We start from the raw sequence: 9,788 nt of genomic DNA, 5'->3' as shown, positions 1-9,788 counted from the left end.
GATTTGTATTTGTGATCCAACTTATTCATATGATCACATAGACACGGATGAAGGAAAAACACAATTATCAGCTGGATACAAAACTCCTATGGCCCACAAGAAGTTTTCAATGGTGTGTGTTTAATCCTCATGTTTCTTATGTTGTGGTACACTTGCACTTTTGATTTGTCTCAATTTTCAGTTTATGCCCTAAAACGAGCTATTACAATGAATGGACGGCTTGGATCAGACACATAGTAAGGTGGGTTCTATAAAATTTTAAAATTTTTTCTTGATATTAGTGTCAAGTCAAATCAAAGCTTACTGTGTATGGGATGGCTACTGTGTATTTCTTATGAAAAATAATAATTATTTATTTACTTTTATTTCTGGCGGTAAAGTAGAAAACAAACACCCCCTTATTTTATTTTGGCAAGCAAAAAAGATGAGATTTCATTCACCAGTTCTTCTTTTATAACTTAAGTGATTTATTTGCAAGAACTAGCTCCCTATTTATAAAATAAATTATTTAAATATAAGTAATTATTTATCTATAAATCACTTATATCTTAAAGCCAAACAAAAAAACTAAATAATTTACATTTGAAAATCATTTACCACTTAACCTATATACAAGAATGTATTTATTCAAAATGTTGCAAGAAATAAAACACTTACAAAAATTCGTTATAAATTACTATATAGTTTTGAAAAATTGGATATAAAATAAAAAATAAATTATTTTAACCTATAAGAAAATTTCTATTAAAATTAAAATAAATGTGAGATGAAATCGTGAAGATTAAAATCGGCCGAGATTTTAAAAATGTCGCACTTTCATCGCGATTATATTGGTTTATCCAGATTCCGCGACAATATCGCGATCTTTTAAAAATCTCACCGATATTATATCATACTGCTAAAAGAGCCGGCGTACCTATTATTTCAGTACTACAGCGGACCACCATAATCCACCTCCCCCACATCTTACTTCCCCCCCTCCCTTTTCTCCACTTCGAGCTTGCAGTATATATAAATACGAAGACGAAGGTCGGGGCATTGCAGCAACAGCTCTGGAAAGAAAACCCTCATCTGCAGTCCCCCTCCGTTTTTTCCCCCTTTTCCCATTCCCTCCGTTACATTCTCCGTCATGGGAGCGGCCATCCTCTCCGATCTCCTGACGGAGATTCTGATTCCGGCAGCGGCCGTTATCGGCATCGCCTTCTCCCTCATCCAATGGGTCATCGTCTCCCGCGTTAAGGTCACTCCCGAGCGCCAATCTCCACCGTCCAATAACAACAACAGCAGCAACAAGAACGGTGGATACACTGACTACCTCATCGAGGAGGAGGAAGGCCTCAACGACCACAACGTCGTCGTGAAATGTGCTGAAATACAGAACGCCATCTCAGAAGGTCCTTTAGCTTCTCACCTCACCTGTTCTCTTTCCAGATCTGACAGTTTCGTACTGTCGGATCTCTTTCCGTTCCTTAATGTATGTCGGCAGTGGTAGGGTTTCGGCCTTACAGGGGTGCGTTTCGACGAACTACTTATTGCATATCTTTGCAATTTGCAAGGTTTCAGTTTGGGGTGTGTGCATGCGTGTCTTCCGTCCAAACTCTCTCTCTCTCTCTCTCTCTCTCTCTCTCTCTCTCTCTCTCTCTCTCTCTGTGCGTGTGTACGTGCGTGTCCAAACGGAGCCTTTTGTGATTTCTTTGAGGGGATGATCGGGCACTGAGCCTGAGCAAATGGGTAGATAGATGGCGTGCAAGATTTCGCGATCTGATCGTTTTGTAGGGTCCTATCTCGTTCAGTTTCTTACTATGTGTCCGGCAATGTTCGGTACAATGGGGGTGCGTTTGGACCAACCGGTTATCACAAATTTTATTTATTTATTTATTTATTTTTATTTTTTTTGCAATTTACGAGGTTTCGGCATGCTAATGCTCTCTCTCTCTCTCTGGCTGGATGTTGCATGGTTCCCGCCTTCCATCCAATGGAGCCTTTCGTGATTCCTTTCAAGGAATTATATAGGGTGCTGAGAAGTTTCCTAATTTTCCAAATGTTTTATTATTATTATTATTATTATTATTATTATTATTATTATTATTGTCATTATTATTATTGTTGTTGTTGTTTATGATAGGTTGGGATTTTGTACTTCTGGCACCTGTGATAGGGCAATCCAGCTGTTGATCTGATGTAACCACTGTGGATGAGGGACGTCCTGAGCATGTCCAAGATTGGAAAATCCAAGCCGTTTGATGTTTTGGCTTATTTTCCTTCTATTTTTATCCTCCGTGATCTATTTATAGGCTACTGATCGAACTTCTAGGGTCTGGTAATCTGGGAGAGTTTTGGGGTCTCCACATCAGCAGCAGGGATCAACAGATCAACAGTCTAGATGAGCATGTGCCCACATGTATGAGTGCTGGGTGGCAGAACGCTGGACGTTTTTGGCAGTGCGTGGCCCTATCTTCTTGAGGAGGAAGAAAGGGCTAGGGTTGTGTGACGATAGTGACTGCGTGGCGGTCTCTGAGTTGTTTGAGGGTTAAAATTCTGTAGCCTGAAGCACCTCCTGAATTAGTAGTTCTAAACAATTTACATATTATGTACCGTCCATGTATGGTAAACAGTGATCTCGTAGTAGGGGTTGCTTATCTTCGATGAAAAAAATTCGTAATAGGGGTTAGGGTTGAATTGTATTGAATCTCAAATCGTATGATTTTTTATTTTTTATTTTCCAAATTTCTTTAAAAAAATATCAAAATCGTCTGAAAAAATATGAGTAAACGAGAAAAGATTAAAAGCTCATCAAGCATCCATGGCCCATCGACATGTGCCAAAAAAGTAATGCATATCATAATATTGTTCATTGAAAACGTGTTTAGTTTACATATGATGATAGTAAAGGATTCTTCTCTTTCAAAAATTTAGCTTAAAAAACATGTAAGAGTCCTTTAATATTTTTTTTGTTTTGTACCTATCTTAAGCTTAGAATCATGTTAGAAAAATGGCATCTGATTCCATCAAGTGACTAAAAAGATATCTTGATTTTTTTTATTTTTTATTTTTGTCTTGGGTTTTTGAGTATCAAAATCCCCAGATCTGCTCTTTCCTCCCTCCCTCTCTCCCTTTCTAAAGAGAAAATGAGGATATTTTAGTAAGGGAGTGCTTTTTTCATGTTTTAAGGGGTAAAAAGAAAGAGGAAAAGTTGAATAAAAAAGCAAAAAAGAAGAAGCATATTTTAATTAATTTTTGGGCCCATTTATGCCGCCTACGATTATCCTACCATTCGAAAGATTCAATATGATTATTTAAGATTTGCAATTTGGGTGTATGATTCGGATCATGCACCCATACGATACGGTGTGATTCACGACATGAATCATACAATTCTTATAATACTGGTAAACAGAAATTTTTTTCTTTGGTCCCTCATTGGATGGACCATGACTTATCCATGGTGTGGATTTGATCACTGTATGCAAGCCATGTGAATGGTGGAGATTTGGGTGACATGCTAGTTTAAAAGGATTTGCTGCATGGCCTTAGGACTCGGCTACTTGGACAGAGTCATACCGTCCTTATTCGAGTTGCAACTCAGCCAAGGCAGGGGTGAATCGTCTGGGTGACTTGCGGTGTCAAACCAGATTGGGTTTAACTGAATCCGAGTTGGCTCAGTCAACTGAATCCGAAAGTAAAAATGTTGATTACCTACCCTCTTATTTTAATCACTGTTATGCTCAACGTGCTAAGACAATGTTTGATAGGGATTTAGGGATGCCTGCAGACCTTCTTGAAGATGGGTGCTTGCACATCTCCAATGTCTCCATCACATGTTGCAGGTCCTACCTACGGCAATGAATATTGTTGATCTAGTGGCCACCATGTGTTGAGGTAAAGCTCGAAATTCACTGTGATGAGACCATGGTTTTAAATAGAGGCGACTTGCCAGCATAAGGAAACTTGCCCTGGCTTGTTCTGTTTTGGTGGTGTTGACCCCGTTTCAGTCTAGTAATTTTTCTCGGTATGAATTGAAACTGATATGAGGGTGAAACCATAATGATTTGTGTTGTAATTTGTAAGACTGAGTCTTTTATTATTTATTTTATTTTTGAATGATTCGATGTAGTATTGGATGGTATTTTAAACCTTGGATCCTATCTTAATCCCCATGTTAGTGACTTGCAAATGGACTGATGAAAAACAAATGAGCAGATGTCCACATTCAATGGGAGATATTAAGCTGATTGGATTGTTATCATCAGTTCACTGTTATATTTGACGTATGGCCCAGCCATAGTGGCCCAACTGATCAATGGTTCGTGATTGCCCTAGATTTGGGTCATGTTTGTGGTGGTGACCTCTGTCCCCAATTGGGCTCACTAGCTACCATTGTTTTCCCTTGATTGTTGTTATTAGATTTTAGCCAATCATATAAGCTCTGGTATAATTCAGTCACCAAATTGCATTCCAATTTTTTTATTTTTTATTTTTAACCTTCTTCAATTTTATACAAGATTGTTTTTAATATTTTGCCTCTTCTTGTTCAATGAGTTTTATTGTCTGCTTGCAGTAATCACATAAATTAGACCTTGGATCTCTCTCTCTCTCTCTCTCTCTCTCTCTCTCTCTCTCTCTCTCTCTCTCTCTTCTTTTTAAGTTTTCCATCAGACTAGATTTTTTGTGTCAGCTAATAATCACTGCAATAGTTAAAGGGGCGTTCAGTTCTCTGAATCCAGTGTGTATGCTTATAACAGGGGCAACTTCTTTCCTTTTCACCGAGTATCAATATGTTGGGATCTTCATGATTGCATTTGCAATCCTCATCTTCCTCTTCCTTGGCTCTGTAGAAGGCTTCAGTACGAAGAGTCAGCCCTGCACCTATAGCAAGGACAAGATGTGCAAGTCTGCACTTGCAAATGCCATCTTCAGCACTATATCCTTCTTGCTCGGTGCAATCACCTCAGTTGTTTCTGGCTTCCTTGGGATGAAGATTGCTACTTATGCGAATGCCAGAACAACTCTAGAGGCGAGGAAGGGTGTTGGAAAGGCTTTTATCACCGCATTCAGATCTGGTGCTGTCATGGGTTTTCTGCTTGCAGCAAATGGCCTGTTGGTTCTTTACATAGCTATCAATCTTTTCAAGTTGTACTATGGTGATGATTGGGAAGGCCTTTTTGAAGCCATTACTGGTTATGGCCTTGGCGGGTCTTCCATGGCTCTATTTGGGAGAGTTGGTGGAGGCATATACACAAAAGCTGCGGATGTTGGTGCAGATCTTGTGGGTAAAGTTGAGAGGAACATTCCCGAGGATGACCCAAGAAACCCAGCCGTAATTAACTTCTTTCTTCCTAAAAACCCTAGTCTGTTTGCTTCCTAAGCAAAGTTGGCTTGAAAGCTAAACCATTGTTCTATCTATTTTCAGGTGATTGCTGACAATGTTGGTGACAATGTCGGGGATATTGCTGGGATGGGATCTGATCTTTTCGGCTCATATGCGGAGTCTTCTTGTGCCGCCCTTGTTGTTGCCTCTATCTCATCTTTTGGAATCAACCATGATTTTACTGCAATGTGTTATCCCCTGCTCATTAGCTCCATGGGTATCATTGTTTGCTTGATCACTACTCTTTTTGCAACCGATTTCTTTGAAATCAAGGCAGTGAAGGAGATTGAGCCAGCATTGAAGAAGCAGCTCATCATCTCCACTGCTCTGATGACTGCTGGGATCGCGATTGTTAGTTGGATCAGCCTCCCATCATCCTTCACAATCTTCAATTTTGGTGTCCAGAAGTCTGTGAAGAACTGGTAAGCCTTCTATAATATTTGTTTTTGCAATAGGGTCAGGCATTGATGTCAACTGCCAGCAGTGAATCTTGACTTGGATTTTGCAGGGAGCTGTTCTTCTGTGTCGCCATTGGTTTATGGGCCGGGCTGGTTATTGGGTTTGTAACTGAATATTACACGAGCAATGCATACAGGTAATTACCGAATTGCTGTTATTCTTTTGATATTTTGGTGAGATACAATCTTTACAACTCCAAGTTCCATCTTTTTTTCAGCCCCGTGCAAGATGTTGCCGATTCTTGCAGGACTGGAGCTGCCACTAATGTTATCTTTGGGCTTGCTCTGGGATACAAATCTGTCATTATTCCCATTTTTGCTATTGCAGTCAGCATTTTTGTCAGTTTTAGCCTTGCTGCCATGTATGGCATTGCAGTTGCTGCCCTTGGAATGCTGAGCACTATTGCCACTGGTTTGGCCATTGATGCATATGGCCCCATCAGTGACAATGCTGGAGGCATTGCAGAGATGGCGGGCATGAGCCACAGGATCCGTGAGAGAACTGATGCCCTTGATGCTGCAGGAAACACTACTGCTGCAATTGGAAAGGTTGGTATTTTATAATTCTGGAATTAGTTCTCTTCTACTTCAAAGTAACCAATGGTATCTGACTCCCAATTATACGGGTTATTAATATTATTGTTATTATTATTCTCTTTTCTTGTAGGGATTTTCTAGTTGTCATTTTTACATGTGATGTTCATTCTCTGCAAATTGATCTGACTTCACCTTTTACATCTGTAGATATTGTTCTTTTAATTTTTGTTCTCTTATTGTTTGTTTGCTTGTTTTGGTATTTGTTGCTTGCACATGTTACATGCATTTGGTTGCTTTGACATGAGGATCTTGTGTATAACCTTCTGGGGAGAAAAAAGAAATTGGGGAACTCCCTAGAACAGCCAGATGATTTCCTGAAGAAAAAGAAAAAGAAAAGAAAAGAAAGATGATGTGCTGCACCAGCTGGTGCCCATTGACGCTCTTGACATGAAAATAAAAATAAAAATACAAACATTTACCTTCTATTCTGTAGAAAGATGAGCATATAATGTCCAAGATGGCACCAGTTTTGCTTAAACCATAGTGGATCTAGTGGAAAGAGTGTTAATCGGGTGAATACTTGTATTTATGCATATCATATGCATTTGTGTATTATGTACATTCTTATCCATATTTTTATCTATCCGTTCATGAGTACTGACAGAATAAGATCATGTTTCTTATCATTGAAGGAACTTCTCTTGTTCTTTTTCTTTTTCTTTTCCTTTTTTACCCTCGCGTTTCTTTAGGCAGTGGCAAATTGTGGTTCAACTGTGTTAGCGTAGTTTATATATTTGTTCTTGATTCTCTTTACAGTTTCTTTCTCTTGCTCTACCCCATTCATTTTGAGTGCTACAGGCTTTCTGATTGTTTCCACCTGATTCTTGGTTTCAAGGGATTTGCCATTGGATCCGCAGCCCTGGTGTCTCTGGCACTTTTTGGCGCCTTTGTGAGTCGTGCGGCGATTTCAACAGTGGATGTTCTGACCCCAAAGGTCTTCATTGGGTTGATTGTTGGTGCGATGCTCCCATATTGGTTTTCGGCCATGACAATGAAGAGTGTGGGTAGTGCTGCCCTTAAAATGGTAGAGGAGGTGCGCAGGCAGTTCAACACCATACCAGGTCTCATGGAGGGTCTTGCCAAACCTGACTATGCAACCTGTGTCAAGATCTCCACAGATGCGTCGATCAAGGAAATGATCCCACCAGGTGCACTGGTTATGCTCACACCTCTCATTGTTGGGACCTTCTTTGGTGTGGAAACTCTTTCAGGTGTCCTAGCAGGTTCCCTTGTTTCTGGAGTACAGGCAAGTAGAGAGAAGTTCTAATGTGCATTCCTTTTTGTGTGTGTGTGTGTGTGTGTGTGTGTTTTAATTTGTTTCCAGACACATCTGGAGTACTAAATTCTGGTATGTTCTACAGATTGCAATCTCCGCATCCAACACCGGCGGGGCATGGGATAATGCCAAGAAGTACATTGAGGTAGCGCTCATATCCTTTCCCGGGTTCTCCATTTGTTTTTCAAATGTTGAATTACACAAGTATAGCATATTCAGCGCTTTTGAAATAAGAAAGCTGTTTCTCAAAAGCAATCAACCTACCCATTGTCTTGTGACCCCTGTATGTTACATCAGTATTGACGCGTGGAATCTGTAATGGATCTGATTGTGAAGTGTGTGGATTCTCCCACCAGCAATTCTCAGTCTTTTCTTGGAGAACTGAGCATGAATTGTTTTTCTGCGAGACGCGAGTAGTTGCTGTTTCTTGTTTTCACTTAGATGCGCTCCATAAGGTGGAGCCTAAATCCTGAAATTCACCAAGGGAATGCCATTGTTATATGAATGTGGAGACATTTTGTCCATCCAGGAACCTATGGCTGCGGGTCATTCAATATTTGGTGTTGTAAGAACATGGAATGAGTCTGTCCTGCATTCGTAAAACCAATGAGTGAGAAGCAAATATAATTTTACGAGTGAAAGTCGTTTGTGTGCTTGTGTTTGTGCATGTGTGTGTGCAGGGGAGCGGTAGTTTGCAGGCTACATTGGGTAGTCCATGAGCTCCATTAGCTAAGGCAATGTGATAAAATCCCAAATGATGGGGCCCATGTGTATTTTGTGGGTCCCCAACTGAAAAGTGGTGACTTCCGTCACTAGCCAAAGGTGTGGAGCCTGCAAATGCCTTCCCCTATTGAACTCCCAAACAAGATCTGTGGTTATAGGTGGTTGATCTTTCTTCTTCTTCTTTTTCCCCCTTCAACTCATATCAAATTTTCCTTAATTTTCAATGGTTAATGGATGACACCATATTTACAAAGACTATTCTTGCTCGTTTTTCCTGATGGAAGCTCTCTGTAGATGGTTTCTCCCCATTTTCAGCTGCTTTTGTAAATGGTCACTGACACTCTTTGTAATTGTGGTCAGGCCGGTGCTTCGGAGCATGCAAGGACGCTCGGCCCCAAGGGATCAGACCCGCACAAGGCTGCTGTGATTGGTGACACCATTGGGGACCCACTTAAGGACACGTCAGGGCCATCACTCAACATTCTCATAAAGCTCATGGCTGTGGAGTCGCTGGTGTTTGCTCCTTTCTTTGCCAGGCATGGAGGGCTGCTCTTCAAGATATTCTAGAGTGAAAGAGAAGAAACGATGGGAGATTAGTTTCTTTTCCTGGTAGCTACAGAGTCGATAAAAGGACCCCCTATTTTCGATGATTCTCCTCCCATTTTCATTTTATTAGCTAAATATTTAGGTTGTAGTGGCAATTACTTTGACGGCCCATGATTTTCTTGCTTTGACATGGGCAAGAAAATTTCGTCTTTTTTTTTTTTTCTTTTTTTTTTTCTCCCTTTTTATAGATTAGATGGAGATGGATGGTGATGATTATTCTTATGATGATTATTCTTATTGTGGCAGATGTATTGGTGTGTAACGTCATTGGATTCCCTTCCCATGAGAGAGATAGTGAGGCGTTTAGAAAGAAATATCTTTTATATCATTCCTCTGTTGGATGCCTTGATTGCTTTTTGATTGATGTAGACGGGGTTACTGAACGATGGGGAATGTGACAGGTTTAGCATTTTAAAGCCAGGGACCACCTCTCCCCTATTTTCAGCTGAAGGTGAAACCAAATATTTCATTTTCCCCCTTTTGGTTGCTTGTTTCTCCTTAGAGTTTGTATAGCATGTTACAATCTAATTGGGCCACATCATCACACATTGCATTTAATGCAGCAGTGCTGACAATCTTAGTGATGATGTGGACCAATCACGACACAGGAAAACATGATTTTCCTGCTTGTGGCAAGAAGAGGATCCAGATTCCTATCCAAATGGTGGCCTGTCCTATGGCCCATGGTCTAGAAGATGTTAACCACACATGATTGATGACATTTGCTGGGGTTTGAGCCATTGATGGACTTTGATTGCAA

The 9,788-nt window shown here is 40.3% G+C and overlaps 1 protein-coding gene across 1 annotated transcript; it reads left to right on the top strand.

Moving 5' to 3' along the window:
• The first annotated feature begins 1,001 nt into the window (after nt 1-1,001).
• LOC131254849 (pyrophosphate-energized vacuolar membrane proton pump) lies at nt 1,002-9,356 on the top strand. Its single transcript, XM_058255548.1, has 8 exons — nt 1,002-1,394; nt 4,743-5,317; nt 5,411-5,790; nt 5,877-5,963; nt 6,045-6,375; nt 7,259-7,669; nt 7,785-7,844; nt 8,783-9,356. Exons 1-8 carry the CDS (start codon nt 1,130-1,132, stop codon nt 8,987-8,989), a joined length of 2,316 nt encoding a protein of 771 aa, XP_058111531.1. The 5' UTR covers nt 1,002-1,129; the 3' UTR covers nt 8,990-9,356.
• Nucleotides 9,357-9,788: the final 432 nt, after the last annotated feature.

This window comes from Magnolia sinica, chromosome 9 (genome assembly GCF_029962835.1).
Source record: "Magnolia sinica isolate HGM2019 chromosome 9, MsV1, whole genome shotgun sequence".
NCBI classification, from domain to species: domain Eukaryota; kingdom Viridiplantae; phylum Streptophyta; class Magnoliopsida; order Magnoliales; family Magnoliaceae; genus Magnolia; species Magnolia sinica.
This window is presented reverse-complemented; position numbering and strand designations above follow the sequence as displayed.

Bases quoted from the DNA above. Each gene is read 5' to 3' on its own strand.
- LOC131254849 (XM_058255548.1), top strand. From the start codon at position 1,130: ATGGGAGCGGCCATCCTCTCCGATCTCCTGACGGAGATTCTGATTCCG. The intron at 5,791-5,876 runs GTAAGCCTTCTA...TGGATTTTGCAG, and splicing joins CAGAAGTCTGTGAAGAACTG to GGAGCTGTTCTTCTGTGTCG. The intron at 7,845-8,782 runs GTAGCGCTCATA...AATTGTGGTCAG, and splicing joins ATGCCAAGAAGTACATTGAG to GCCGGTGCTTCGGAGCATGC.